General features: G+C 38.8%; 1 protein-coding gene and 2 long non-coding RNA genes across 3 annotated transcripts; all 3 read left to right on the top strand.

Annotated features, from left to right (window-relative positions):
* The first annotated feature begins 470 nt into the window (after window positions 1-470).
* On the top strand, window positions 471-1,013 carry LOC149923098 (uncharacterized). Its single transcript, XR_016477423.1, has 2 exons — window positions 471-752; window positions 809-1,013. It is a non-coding gene; the product is annotated as an uncharacterized LOC149923098 (long non-coding RNA).
* A 464-nt stretch (window positions 1,014-1,477) lies between these two features.
* Window positions 1,478-2,426, top strand: LOC149923097 (uncharacterized). Its single transcript, XR_016477273.1, has 2 exons — window positions 1,478-1,592; window positions 2,188-2,426. It is a non-coding gene; the product is annotated as an uncharacterized LOC149923097 (long non-coding RNA).
* Window positions 2,427-2,606: 180 nt separating this feature from the next.
* Window positions 2,607-3,726, top strand: LOC149923096 (uncharacterized). The gene is made up of 4 exons (XM_090163936.1): window positions 2,607-3,045; window positions 3,161-3,270; window positions 3,337-3,408; window positions 3,509-3,726. Exons 1-4 carry the CDS (start codon window positions 2,966-2,968, stop codon window positions 3,673-3,675), a joined length of 429 nt encoding a protein of 142 aa, XP_090020062.1. The 5' UTR covers window positions 2,607-2,965; the 3' UTR covers window positions 3,676-3,726.
* The last annotated feature ends 11,180 nt before the right edge of the window (window positions 3,727-14,906 follow it).

Genomic DNA, 14,906 nt, shown 5'->3' with positions numbered 1-14,906 from the left:
GTAATTTTTTGGCTCATTTTGTTTAATTGCGTGTCCTCCCCCCCCCCCCCGCTACTGGGAACGTGGGCTCGGTGGTATATACAACAATATATTCATGGTCTTACGTAAAACGATCCGATAAATGAACGAGTTATAACTAAAACGTTAGTAGGGGTAAAAGCTTTGCGTAACTGATATAGCACACATTTAAAGTAATTGCGTCACTCTTTTACACCACAAAAAGGTTCAACAGAAAAAACCCATGGGGCAAAGTCTCGCCCTTGAGTCCTCTACATGTATTAAGGGGCCCCCGATAGTCTAGTGCCTAGAGGCCCCCAAGGATCTTAATCCGGCACTGTCGGAGAAAAACACATCCTTGTGAGTAGTATGTTTGCTATGAAGTCTTAACCTTTGGCTTTTATGTACAACGAATAGGTCAAAGGATAATTAAAATAACATGGACAAAAATTATACGGGGATACATATCTTTACGTACAGTTTCATCTATCTTGACACGCGGTAAATGTCAACTAGTCAAAAGCCTGAAACAAGTCAACATCCGTCATGATGCCAAGTATTTTTTGGGTTTTCGGCAATATAACGCAAAAAAACCGAGTTGTCAAACGGTTTTTCCCGAAAGCTGTCACTTAATTGTCAAATATATAAACAGCTTTCGAGATTATTCCAAACAGAGCTGAAAGTAACCGGCATGAACACTCACGTTGTATTCTATTTTGGAGTTACTTTGTTTCTGGTTTTAATAGCTGTTGAAGGTACGTTATTAATTCCTGAAATTTAATACGGTTACTATATTTATATTTATTCAAAGCGGAATCGGAAAGACCACCATGTCCGATAATCGATTGCTTTTTCCCGATGAATTGCACGGATAAACCTTACCCCAAAATGTGCAACACAAAGACGCATTATCCTTGCCCGAAGACAAAGGCTTGTTGCGTATCTGGTTGTTGCGGCGAAACAAAATGTTGGTAGAAATATATAAGGAAAATAGCAACATTGGAAAATCAAAACTCCTTTTTGAATTTTGTTGTATAATATAATTATGGCATACATTTGTTGTTTATAATATTATTACAAAATGTTTTTCGAATAAATTTTTTATAAACTTATAAAAGTTGCGTATATTTTAGATTTATAAAACATAATATTAAATAAATTTAAAAAGGTATTAGGTTGAAATTTAAAGGTAAGGAAAGTATCTGAAGTTCGTGGATATTTCATAAATACGGGGAAAACGTTTTTGAAAATTACCAGATGTTTCGCAATACGTACAAAAGTAAAGAGATGTCTGGCATTTCCCTTATAAGAGATGAAATGAAATAATTCAAGGTCGCCTTTATAATCAAGATAACTATGGCTATATGCGAGAGGAATCTACAAACAGCTGTTTATCTCGTTAAAAATAATAATCTCCCTACTAACGCCTTGTCGGGGCGGATTTCCCACGCCCTATTATTTATATAAAAGCGTTGTGGCTCGTTTTAATTAGTCCCGTGTACAAATCCAATCGAAGGAATCAATTAGCAACATGAACTCTATCGTCGCTCTCTGTTTCGGAGTTGCTCTCGTTCTGGTGTTGGGAACGAATGAAGGTAATTAAAATTGTTCTATTAGGGATTTTTACTTTTCTTTATAGAGTTTTAAAATCTAAAGTTCTCTTAACGATACCTTATCCCATTCCAAATCCGTAAGTAGAAAAAATGCAATATCTTCACAGACAGGGCCATTCAGAGCCATTTCGAACGCCGCGCCGCCGTAAATTATGTCGTCGTGGGCCCTCTGTTAAAGGGGCTCCAAAGTTCGGTGGCAAAATGTGTGTAAAGTCAGTAAAGTGCGAAATTTACGGTTGACTCTGCCCGCCTCTGCCAAGGCCGAGTGAGGGGTGGGGGGGGGGGAGAAAGCATGCTCAATTTTCTTTTTTCTTGCCACCGAACTTTGGAGCCCCTTTAAGGTGCTGGTGAGGGGTAAGGGTATAAGACTGGTATCGTATCGGGCGCTTAAAAAGCATACCTGTCAGGACCAGTGGATTTTTTCCACTCCCCCCTCTTTCTACACGGGCATTTGATTTGAATTTGAGGGTATGGCTGCAGAATCAAGTGTTTTAGGTAGGGCAGGAGGCACCCGAAACGTGACCACAATTTTCGAAAACGATTTTTCAAAGTGTTGTGTTTGTGTTATTTCGTATAGCCGAAGCCACTCGTCATCCGCTCTCATGCCCAATAGTGGACTGCATTTGGCCCCCGAACTGCCCCCAAGAGTCCCTGCCTAAACTCTGCGAAATGGACACGAACGAGGGTTGCGAAGAAGGACAAGTCTGCTGCCGATTCTGTTGCGGCAAAACTAGATGTATGCCGGATTACAGCCGAAATTAATAAAATGTAATTGAGACGAAAAAAAATAAATTATACTCCCATCTATATAATAAATTTCATTTCATAAAAAAATAAAAATATATAATCAGGAAATGCAAGTTTATTTAATGCACATTTAACAAAAGCAATTCTGGGGCTTCGATAAAATGATAAAGAAATGTTAACCATTCTGCGAAACAAGTTTTTACGGTAATGTTTGAGCAATAGCGCATCGGATCATATAGCTACTTTATTGCGAAAGCTGTAAAGCCCGCATTTGCATCCGCAAATGTAGGCTTTGTCCCCTTACAGCCTTTCCCTTTACTTCAGAGAGTTATCTCGTTGTTTTGGGCCAACGCTGCTTGGGAAGGTAGGGATGACTCATCCTCGCTCGCATCGTCCACCTTTGGACTTCTCCGAAAGTGGCGACCTCTGACCCGAAGGGTTAAGAGCGGGGTAAAGTTACCGGTGACGCTTACTCTTGCACCACAGTGAGTCTGCAAATACTTCTTGGCGGGCTTTCTTCTCCAGCCAATTAGGTTGGAGACCGGTAGCGTCATCCGAGGGGCCCACTATATAAGGGACGTCGGGACACGGGACTCGCTCTCTTGGTTATGGACTCCGACCTAACCAGTCAAATCTTTTATATTATCTCTTCTAGAGAAAGTATAGTTGCCATGCTTTGTAATATTTGGTAAATATATATATATATATATATATATATATATATATATATATATATATATATATATATATATATATATATATATATATATATATATATATTATTAATAAAGGATATTTTTCAGTTTGACTCTCGTACATGGTTTAGACATAAGCCGACAATTTCCAGGCTTCACAAAGCTTAACCCCGGCGTCATTGAATTCCCATTGCAAGAACCTTCATTTGTCATAAAAGGTTTTGGCTAAATGTGCCGCGATTTATACCGAGTGTGTTAAACGAGCGTTAACATTATTCATTCAGTAAGCAGAATGAACAGTTCAACTGCAATATTCTTCATTGGAGCAGCGTTATTTCTCTTGGGAAGCGGAAAAGGTCAGTTAAATTTTTACAACTTCTGCAATTACAGACGACGCCAGAACCTTTATCACTTATAAACCTAACGTCTGAATTTGGTTTCTTTTTTTATTTAAAGTGTCATCAGTCGCTGTACCTCAGCGATGTCCGCTAGTGAAATGCATAACCCCTTTGAACTGCCCCCCAAATCCACCTCAAGTGTGCGATACCAAAACTAACAGAGGCTGCAGAAGGGGACAGAGCTGTTGTAAACTCTGTTGCGACAATAAATGTTTCCCGAAATAATAAATTACCTAAATGCAATTAAATCGAAAAAACCTCCTTTATGGTGTTACAATGTGGAGTGTCAAATAAATGTTTTTCAATGAATGGATTTGTGTTAATTGAGTACATCAGCCAAAACCGTTAGTTTTCCACTATCTTGCCCAATAGTGGACTGCATTTGACAACCAAACTGACAGGCCTAAATCATTTCATCTTAATTATTTAGCACATTTGTTAAAATTATTTTTTTTATTTAGGAAAAAGGAAAAAGTTTTCAAAAATGCTTCCGCGACTTAAAGCAAAAGGAGAGTTGTCTGCCATCTATTGGCTTTCCGAAACCACTTGTTTAATAAGTTAATTAAGCCAATCAACGCGAGAAGCTCCCAATTTGCCACACCCTTTAAGCTAGATTTTGATGCTTCCTCAACTGATTTTTATTATGACGCTAAAGACATCTAGTGCGAGTGAATGCAACTAGACAGGAAACGCCACTTGCTTTAATGATAAAAAGGTCCTGGTTTATGACTCTTCTAGTACCTGCATAGTGGTGAGAATGACGCATGTCAATGGCTAGATCTCCTGCATTTCATAATTCCTTTCATCTTGGTAGAATTACCCAAATCATTCTGCTTCTCTTTGGGACTGGCAAAGAATACTCTTTTACTTTAATGAACCTTCTTGTTCATAGACCGATTCATAAATCAAGTACAGCTAGGAAACAATCATTTAAAGCGAAGCCTTTCTGGTTGGGATGTGTGGATAATGTTTTTTGGTACCGATTCGGATATCGAATAGCAGTTAAATTTCAAATTATAGTTCGGTTCGGTTATCGGTTAATGGAAACTTTGATAACGGTTATCGGTTTCAATTTAGATAAATTTCGGTTTACCAAATCGATTAACCTTTTTTTTCCCAAATACAAATCGATTAATTGTTTTTACTAAAAAAGAAAATCGGTTAATTGGTAAAGCCTTAGTTTTTGAAACAAGATCATGTTAATTTTTAAAATTTCACGAATATTTCTAAATGCTAACTTACCCCGTTTGCTATTTTTAATTTATTCAAAGAAACCAATCAAAAGTGTCTTTAAACACATCACTTTATTTTTTGTAGTTTTACAAAAATATGAATGCGGTTAAATAGGAACTTCTATTAAAAAAATAAATGATAATGGTACCTTTCAATATTTTTGATGTACTATAGGTATAGGAACTTTATTTTAATTTTTTAAACAATGGTACCTTTTGATTATTTATTATTTTGAGCAGGTACATTAATAGCTGCATTTTCATGCAAGAATGCTAACTGTTAGCAGTGTTTGAGTAGTAAGTTATATCTTCGATTAGCTGTGATGTTTCCCGAAGTTGAAAATAACCTTTCTGAGGCAATTGAGGATGCAGGAATTGTCAAAAACCTTTGAGCAAGAATTGAAATTTTTGGATAAATACTTTTCTTTTTATGCCACCATTGGTAAACATCACAATTGGTATCCACTGATAGTTCTAAATAAGAATTCACTTCTTCGGAATCTCCTTTATTGCCTCTATCACTTTGTTTTACTTTCATAGAGTAATCTGCCCAAAGAGACGTACTGGTACAGTTGCTTTCATTTGACGTAAAGCTTTCAGATTCTTCCCAAGTTTCTTCCAAAGAGACGCCAGAAGTACCTTGTCCTTCAACATTTGCAATAGCTATGTCTGCTATAGCTACTTTCAACAAACGATTTGAATTTTTCTTCTCTGAATCGTCAAGCCAAACAGTGATAAATCTAGGATCGCATATCATCGCAAGAATGTAATTTTCATTGGTTCTGTAATTAACGAACCGATTTTTCACTGCTTTCACCAAGTTTCTAGTTATAGTCTCGTTCAGAGGCATAACAGCATCCAAAGACTTTAAAATTCCATGGATCACTGGAAAAATCATTGACAATGTTGGATAAGAAGTAGCACTTAACTGCCTCGTTGCCTCTTCAACAGGAGACAGTATTTTCACAAACATTTGTGCTAGTCGCCATTCAGATATTGAGAGATTGTCAATTTTGTCACCTTCACTCAATGCTGCAGAGACAGCCTGCCTTTGTTCGATTAGTCGTTCCAATCTTGCCTAAGGCTGTGTTTTGGAAGGCCTAGCTTCTGTTGGTGGAAATCGTACCTCCGTCTTCCTGTTGCCATGACCAACAATTTCGCGACACCTTTTCAAAAGGGCATTGACTCCATCAGTTTTTTTTGCCTCATAAATTGCCAACTGAAGCGTGGGCAAAGCAAGGCTGGTGGTTCCAAACAGACCGCCGGATAGCAGCTTCCATGTTGCGGGCATTGTCTGTCACGATATATATTGGCAAACGTCCTCTTATTTGAAATTCCGCAATTTTCTTTTCGAGGGCATATGTAATGTTTTCAGCTGTATGGCTGTCGTAAAATGGAACACAGCAAAGCGTATAATGCTTTGGAAGAAAGTCATTTGTCAAATAATGACACGTCATAGACATGTAGGATTGGGTTGATTTTCAACTCCAAAGTCAACTGTTATGCTAATGAAAGGAATTTGGCTGTCTATGGCACAATGGATTTCCGAAATTATGTAATTTTTCTTTTCTTGATCAATTTTTGGTATTATTGAACGTGATAGAGTTGTCGTGGATGGTTGGTATCTGGGTTCTGCCACTTTCAAACTTTTCAGGAAACCTTTGTCTTCGATGACACTATAAGGCTGTAAGTCCTCCATTTCTCCTAAATTAAGCTTTGGTCAATGATTTTGATTTGGGATGGTCAGGTGGTAAGAGCTTATTTTTGTCAAATGCTACTTCGATAGCAGCGTTGCCAACCTGTACGATAATTATCGTTTTGTACGATAATTTCACCTTCCGTACGATGTACGATATCACAACGTACGATATCGGCAATTGTACGATAATTCAGTAGGATGTGCGATATTACAACGTACGATATTGGCAATTGTACGATAATTCAGTAGGATGTACAATATTACAACGTACGATATTGACAATTGTGAGAATAATTCAGTAGGAATGAGTTTTTGTTATGTACGTTGTTGAAAAATACCAGTTTTGACGCTAAATTACAGTACACTCTCAAAAAATAGTACCATTTATAATATTATGCAAAATGGTATTTGTACCATAATCATAGTACGTATATGGCAACGCTGCCAGTAGCGGCTCTTAGGGTTTTCCACAAGTGGGCTCCGTGGGCTAAGTATTTTGTGTCACTTACAACTTTAGTGACCCCTTATAAATTTTCTAGGAAGCCAGAAGAGTAAGGTCGTTTTATTGTTGCGGCTCTCGTTGCGTTTACTGGACCCCCTACTGACCTTGTATCCGTGCCCTAAATGGGTAAGAGTGTGCAAGAACTGGTGGCTTTACCGGGAGTCGGGGTCCGGCTCTTGTAACCCATAAGGGCGGTGGCGCATTGGGAGATGTTAGCTCTGATCAAATGGTCCTATCTTCACCTCCGACTTTGGTCAGGTTTGGGCTGGATACTGAGCTTGGGATCATGCTAACGGAGAGGGTCCGTGCAAACTGGCCGCCTCGGCGGATTGGGTAGCCTGCTGTGGGGCGGCATGCCTCCATATGCGGGCACGGTGGTCCTGTTTCCCGGCCTTTTGGAGTAAAACTGGGATCTTCGGTGCCAGCTGTGCCGGGTTACTTGATCTGCTGTGTGCTCGTCGTTCCCCTTTAGGAGCTCTCTCCAAAGGGTTTGACTCTTTACCTACGTAGGTAGGGTGTCGGCTGGAGTTGCTACAGCATCCACTCTTACTCCCACTGCTGTGAGCGAAGTGGGGATTGGTCCACCCATTGCTGCACCTTCTGCTGGGTTGAGTGGCTTGCGTCAAAGGTGCGACCATCAGTAGTAGGGTACTGCTACCCATGCTGGATTTGTCACCTGTCCGGGCTAGGTGGACGCTGGCGTAGGGCACTATGATGATAGGCCTCCGGTGGTATGGTCTCTGTTATTAGGTACACCGGGCTATAAATTCTGACACACTGACCTTGTATCCGACCTAGAGGGGACACGTGCATTCCCGGGGTATTTCCCTAAACCCCCTTTCTTTTCTTTCTATTGTCCATTCAACTATCTCTCAATTTCTGCTCCCTTCCTCCCGAATCTATCTGTTTATGGTCTACTATCTTCTTGAATAAACGAATTGATTTTCAAAAAAAAATTCCAGAAAAACGTTTTTTGGCAATAAAACAAATTTCTAGAGATAAAGAAAATTCATAAATTGAAATATGTGGCCTCTTAATTATAAATATGTGGCCCCACTCAGAAATGCAGGGGGGCTAAGGCCCACTTCAGCCCACCCTTAGCGCCGTTACTGAACGCTGCAGGTGATTCTCTATTCCTCTGTCTAAAGAGAGAGAAGAACCACTCCCTTTTTTAATTTCGCCCCCCTTTTCTACTCGCTAGTCAGACCTCTAGATATTTTTGAAGCGTACGATAAATAGAACTGAAATACGATAATTTTCAGGTGTTGGTACGATAATTCTATTCAATCAGGTTGGCAACGCTGTTCGATAGTTTGGGAGAATAGTTTTGTTGGAGCTTCCATTTTCCTTTTCTTTGCGTGTTTGTATTGTTCTACCTTTTCTTGAAGTTGCCTAAAAATATCCGTGTGTTTAGGTTTCAGGTGATTGAACATTGCACTTGTGCTTCCAAAATTTCTAGCTATATTTACCACATCTTTGGCAGTGGGATGAATTATTTCCAATGTCATCAAAATAGGCCCAAATGGGACTTAGTTTATTCTTTGATGTAGTTTCGCCCTTATAGCTTTGACAGTGGCACTTTTTTCAATATCGCTTTCATTTTCACCAGGTGTATTTGAATTATCAGCTGACTGTTCTTCTGACATAAAGTATACACTATAAATTTAAATTACATTGATAAAATGATCTGTTTCTGTCGTTTGTCTGTGAGACCGGGAGAGAAAGGAGAAATTCAAACTGAAACTAAAAACAGACAAAGCCGGCGGCTTCAGTCCCTCAAAGCGCATGGCTTCTCTCCCTCAAAGAACGCGGCTCCCTACCCCCCCCCCCCCCCCCCCCCCCCAATCAAGCGGCTTTCGGCGCAAAAGTGCCTGCCCACTTGTTTCCAAAAAATGTCTGACGTTAATTTAGATAGGCTCCTTCGTTACCTCTCTGCTCACAACCTTTACCCGCTTTTCTCAGTCGGAACTCGGAAAACAGGCTTCAGATGTTAAAATAGCTCGGATAATCGATATAGTTTTTTTTATTCGGTAAGATAATCTGTGAAAACGATTAATCGAATGAAAAAAAATTTCGAGTAGTATATCGATAACCGAAATTATCAAATAGTTTATATGAGTCATTAATAGTTCTATAATTTAACATGTTGAATAAACAAAACAAACATTAAATTTGAACCAGAAAGTTTGTTTTTGTTATTCAACATGTTAAATTATACAAATAATAATGGCTCATTTTACCCGTTCATTCGTACCGGAATACTGTATTCCACAAAAGTGTAATACACCCTTGTGTTGCGGGGAAACACGGGCTGAGCCAAGGGGCAACCTATTTTTTATTGTAGTCGAAATTCTAACGAGAAAGGCGAAAGGGATGCTTCGTTGTTTTCCCGTTTCGGAACAGAATGCAACTGAACAAACTTCATTAAACAGGCCGTGTGATTACCTTTTTGAGAATACATTTTTGGTAACAGTAAAGGTTTTATGTAATAAGAATTATGTTCGCGTTTAAGCAATTTTTTACTCCATTCGGTGAATCTGCCGCATTGAAAAAATTCTACTTTTATACAGAACAGTAAAATCAGTTTATTTGGCATACCAATTTTACAATTATTAATTTTTGACAATAAGGATAACATCTTCCAAATTTTACCTAGTACAGAAAGCGCGTTCTTACTATTAAGTGCGAGAAACTTTCACGCATTGTGCCTTGCAACAAGCGGCGCAGCATTTCAATCCTTTGCTAGATCCAGCGTTGGTAGTGAGGTTACAGGCGGGATTCATTTCTAAGGGAAAGGTTTCTTTGTGAAATGGGCAAAACACTTGTTCAATGAACTTATTTCGCAGGTTTTATCAGCTACAACGGTATTGTAATTATATTAGATTAAGCCCGCACCGCAAGCAGAGCCGTACCAAGTCCAAATGGCGCCCTGGACCAAAAACCAAAATTTCGCCCCCAGAACCTTAAGTAAAAAATTTCAAATTTTCAATATCTAATTTAAATGAAAATCATCGATTTTGTGCCCCTAGCATTTTGGCGCAAGGGGAGTTTTTAGAACACTTGCAGTCTGTACATTTTAAAGCTAAACCCAAAACACCTACATGTGTTCTCTGCTCGTGGTCTAATCTAATGAAGATTTTTATCAATTTCATTGAAGTTCGAGAAGCTGCAGCATTAGAAACAGCATTTCTCTCCGGGTGGGCAGTCCTTGTCCTTATTGCAGATTGGTTCTACCCATAGGGATCATGCGGGGATCTCCCCCATAAGGATCATGCGGGGATCTCCCCCATAAGGATAACACGGGGATCTCTTCCATGGGAATTGTACGGGAACGGATCCTCTTACAGAAAGAACGTGGATATTTTTCATAGGAATTGTACACTCTTAAAAAAAGGATGTATTTTCAAACCTTTAAGGGTTTTTCTAGTCCCATATTTAACACCTTAACAGGATTATAAAGGATGTTATTCTACACCTTAAAAAGCAGTTTTCCTGCTAGGGTGTTTATTTACACTGTTTGGGGTGCTTATGTCCTCCGTTTTGGTTCCTTTGTTAACAGTTTGTAGTATAAAACTACTCCCTTCAGGGTTATTATCTACTCCCTCTAGGGTACAAGACCACTCCTTTTAGGGTACCAAACGACTCCCTTCAGGGTGTTACACTACCCCTTCTATAATACTCCTTTTAAAGTTTTTAACTACCCCCTTTAAGGTTCTAAACTACTGCAGTAAGGGTGCTACAATATTCCCTTTAAAGTGTTAAAATACTCCTTTTAGGGTACTAAACTACTGCCTTAAGGGAGCTACACCCTTACCAGGTGTTAAATCACTCAATTTACGGGGTAATATAACACCCTTTATACACCTTTTCAAGGTTTTTATTTGGGACAATAAAAATCCCTTTATGGCGTTTAAATTAACATTAAAGAGTGTTTTTTTACAGATATTTCACCCTTAATATACCATTAAAAAACCTTTTTTTTTAACAGTGTACGAGGATCTATTCCTTAGATAAAGAAAGGGGAGCGAATTAACGTGGAGGATAACAGAGGCGACGAGAAGGAAGATATCCCTGTAAAGCGAAAGAACGGTAGACGCAGAGAGACATTGAAAAACAAATCCTTGGGTACGGAGTTTCTCCCTCTACCGGTAAGGGATCCTATACGTGGTTTCCAATATCCGTCGCCTGTCGAATATAACTATTTTACGAAAAGGTCTAAGCACGTACTCCATCGAAATATATAAAATTGAAAAACTAGCAATATTAAAATAACGGGGAGTAATTCGTATTTAATCAACATTGGCTTACACGAAGGTCGTACAAAGGTCGTATTTAGATCCTTTATAAAAGGACGTTATTTTACTCCCAAATTTATTCCGAGTAAAATCACCTAGAGGATCACATCTTGGAACGTTAACAATGTAAGTTTCTATAATTCATAAAGGTATTGTTTTTAAGACTTGGGTTTGAAAGAGCGTTTTTAAATGTCGTCGGAAAAAACATGCATCTTGGTTCTTGGAAGTGAACTTTCTCAGAGCGAATGGGCAGTACGTTATCAAAGAAGGGGCCTATATCATTGCGGAGACTGGCGAAAATAATGTGTATTCTTTCCGGGAACCATTCCCCTACCATGAACATTGTTTACGACTTACGAGACCGAAGACAGTGTACTTGGATTTCACGAAACATATGCGGAATGGAATGGAATAAAGGGGATTACGCAAAAGTGGATCTGGATTTAATTATTCCCGACATTTTGTCAAAAGCTGGATGCTTCTATACAAAAGGGTTGGAAAAAGCGTCTTTTCTTTCAGAACTTTTCGGTTCGAAGATAGCGAATATAGAAGATATCGGATTCCCTAAATTTACTATACTACCAGAAATCTGTCCGATACAATGTAAATACTATGTTTATAATGTAAACTGCGCCTTATTTAAGGCCTATAAAATTAATTCGTGGAAAAAGTAATAGTTTGTCTTGCATAAAAGAGATGAGAAGAGTGGATTTCATTGCAGGATTTCATGAGTTTAGAAGAAATAGTTCAAGCTATTGACGCAGAATAACTGTTTTGGTTTAAAAAAACTATTTTGATTTAAAAAACACTATTTTGATTTAGAAAACACTATTTTGATTTAAAAAACACTATTTTGATTTAAAAAACACTATTTTGATTTACAAATTAAGCGATGTTGTTAGTTTACAATAAAGTACCCCTTTCGAATATTTAAACGTTTTTTTATTTTAAACATTATTTCAAAGTAACCATTCATTAAAACCATTGTAGGGGATTTTCTACTAAACCCAAGTCGCTATTCTTAGCCTAAAGGAAACCCTGCGACCAAAACTACATTCTCTCAAATGGTCCGCGCTCTCGCGTCACTTTACTATTGGGGTTAGCGAGGTTGAATAGGGTATCTATAGGGGTATGCTTATAATTAAATTGAGGATTGCCATGTGGTAGATTTACAATTATTAGAATTTAACGTTTAATTAGGGAGGCAATTACAGTCATTAGAATAGGTTAAACAAATAAAAAGAAACAATATAATACTATGACAATAACCAAAGCAATCGCAACATTATTAAACCAAAATTGTCTGAGCGCCGTAGCCACTCTGAGAAATAATTAAATACTTATATTATCGGTCCGTGTTGGAGGTCCATACTTATTGGCGTCCCTATCCGCACCTCTTGGTACCACGGGATACGCGCACATTCGCGCCGACGCTGCAATTGAGGGGTTCGGCTAGTGGCACCAGGATTTTGCCTTTCCGACCGCGAACTTCTCTAGCCCCGCGAGACCGATTTCTTTTTCCGCACTTTGCGGTCGGGGTTGTTCATCGATAATTTTTAGTTTTTGAACTTCCGGTCTTGGAGACTCAGTTCTCCTCACCTTTTGCGACAAAGTGAGACCTGTTTTAGAAAACCAACAACTGTCCGGTTTTGTTCCGAACCATATCACGTGGTTCGTGATGTTGGTCACCTTTCACCCAATCGGTGACCCAGTTTCCAAATTCACTGAATGGATTCCTCCGATCACGACCATAGCGTCCTGGCGCTCATTGTGATAACTTTGTTCCCACCGTCGGTGAAACACAAAGTGTCCGCCGTTGCATTCCTCATAAATCTTTGGTTAAAATATTGTCAAATCTGGTGCCAACAAGACGCCAGCCATACACCACACTATAAAAATGACACTTTAAGAAATACTGTACAATAGATAAATTCTCCGAACTTGGTAATTGGCAACCCTCAATTCGGACCGACAATAAAAATAGTGGAGCTGGGGGAAAGCGCCCTTCGCATGACCAAAGTTAGGTTAGAACTTTTGCTTGATCCTGATATGCATTTATTCATCGAGCGCGGAATCAGAGGTGGTGTTTCAATGATTAGCCATCGAAACGCCGAGGCGAATAACCGTACCTTCCGGAAACCTATGATCAATACAAACCGTCTAATTACATAATGTACTATGATTGTAACAATTTATACGGTTTTGCCATGATTGATTACCTCCCGACCGACCGATTCGCGTGGGTTCCTGTATCAGATCGTCTGGAAAACACTAAAAAACACGTTCTAACTCTACCCGACGATTCTCCTTAAGGGTTCATTTTGGAAGTAGATCTACACTATTCGGAAGAACTACACCAGGATCATAATTGTAATCCGCTGGCCCATGAATCCCGCGTCGTAACTGTTATAAAATTAAGTTGTTATAATATCTTGAGATAAAAGAGAATAAAACATTTATTAACTGTACTCTATTACATCGTATATTGAACTCGTTTTTACTATTCCTTAACTTCAATCCGCTCTCTAACCCCGCCGGTGGCGACCTCTACTTTCTTATTAAAACCATAGTCACATGTTCTTATTTATATATTACATCAGTAACCACAGACTTATTTTCGTCCTATTATAAACTAATGCTAAAACAACTTAATCTCCCGGCGAAAGACACGTTCCCCAAACTTGTACCTAACCTCTTCGATAATGAACGATACGTATTGCACTACAGAAACCTTAAATATTACGTTTCCAAGGTTTTAAAACTAACCAAAGTTCATAACATACTCTCTTTCAACCAATCCCCGTGGTTACGACCTTTCATTGAATTCAACACTGAGAAAAGAAAACAAGCCAAAAATAGCTTTGACAAGAATTTCTTTAAATTGCTTAATAATTCAACCTTTGGCAAGACTATGGAGAATCTGCGAAACCGCATTGATTTCCATCTTGTACAAACACCCGAGAAGGCGATCAAAAAGGCAAGCAGCCCGGCGTTTGAAAAATTTACTATATTTCACCAAGAACTTGTCGGCATTCAGCTCAAGAAAAAGTCTCTAACCTTGAACAAGCCCATCTACACGGGGTTCATGGTATTAGATCTGTCGAAATTGATCATGTATGAATTTCATTATGGTTGCCCGATTACTTTTTACCGATACGGACTCCCTAACATATGATATCAAGACCCAAGACGTCTACGCGCACTTATTCGACTTTTCAGACTATCCTCAGTCGCATTTCCTTCACTCTCAAGTAAATAAGAAAGTCATGGGAAAAATGAAAGACGAACTTTCACGGGTTCCTATTCAGTCTTTCGTGGGATTACGTCCTAAATTATACAGTTTTTTGTCCCAAAATGGAGAGAAGAAAGTCGTGAAAGGAGTATGCAGGCAAGTCCCGAAGACAGAAATACACCACGCGCATTACCGAAACTGTTTATTCCAAACCCGTGTTCTTACGCATTCCATGAAACGGATTGTGAGTGATAAACACCAGCTGTGTACAGTCACCCAAAACAAACTCTCGTTAAGTCCTTGCGACAACAAAAGAATCATTTTAGGAAATATTTTGAATACATGAATTCCTGAACCATTTTATCATTAACAGATTTATTTTTAGAAATTCTAGAGATAATATCCAATAGTCTTATACCTCTACACCGATTAATAGAAAGAATAAACTCAGAACTCCCCGCACGTGGTACTCCCATTTTCCAGTAGCTGCATAGAA

The sequence above is a fragment of the Leiobunum rupestre genome, chromosome 11 (genome assembly GCF_980474605.1).
Source record: "Leiobunum rupestre chromosome 11, qqLeiRupe1.1.hap1, whole genome shotgun sequence".
NCBI lineage: Eukaryota > Metazoa > Arthropoda > Arachnida > Opiliones > Sclerosomatidae > Leiobunum > Leiobunum rupestre.
Note: the sequence above shows the minus strand (reverse complement) of the source record. Positions and strands in the feature narration are given on the sequence as shown.

Coding starts and splice junctions, on each gene's coding strand:
- LOC149923096 (XM_090163936.1), top strand. CDS start 2,966: ATGGACTCCGACCTAACCAGTCAAATCTTTTATATTATCTCTTCTAGA. Junction 3,271..3,336: donor ACCTTCATTTGTCATAAAAG/GTTTTGGCTAAA, acceptor TTATTCATTCAG/TAAGCAGAATGAACAGTTCA. Junction 3,409..3,508: donor TCTCTTGGGAAGCGGAAAAG/GTCAGTTAAATT, acceptor TTTTATTTAAAG/TGTCATCAGTCGCTGTACCT.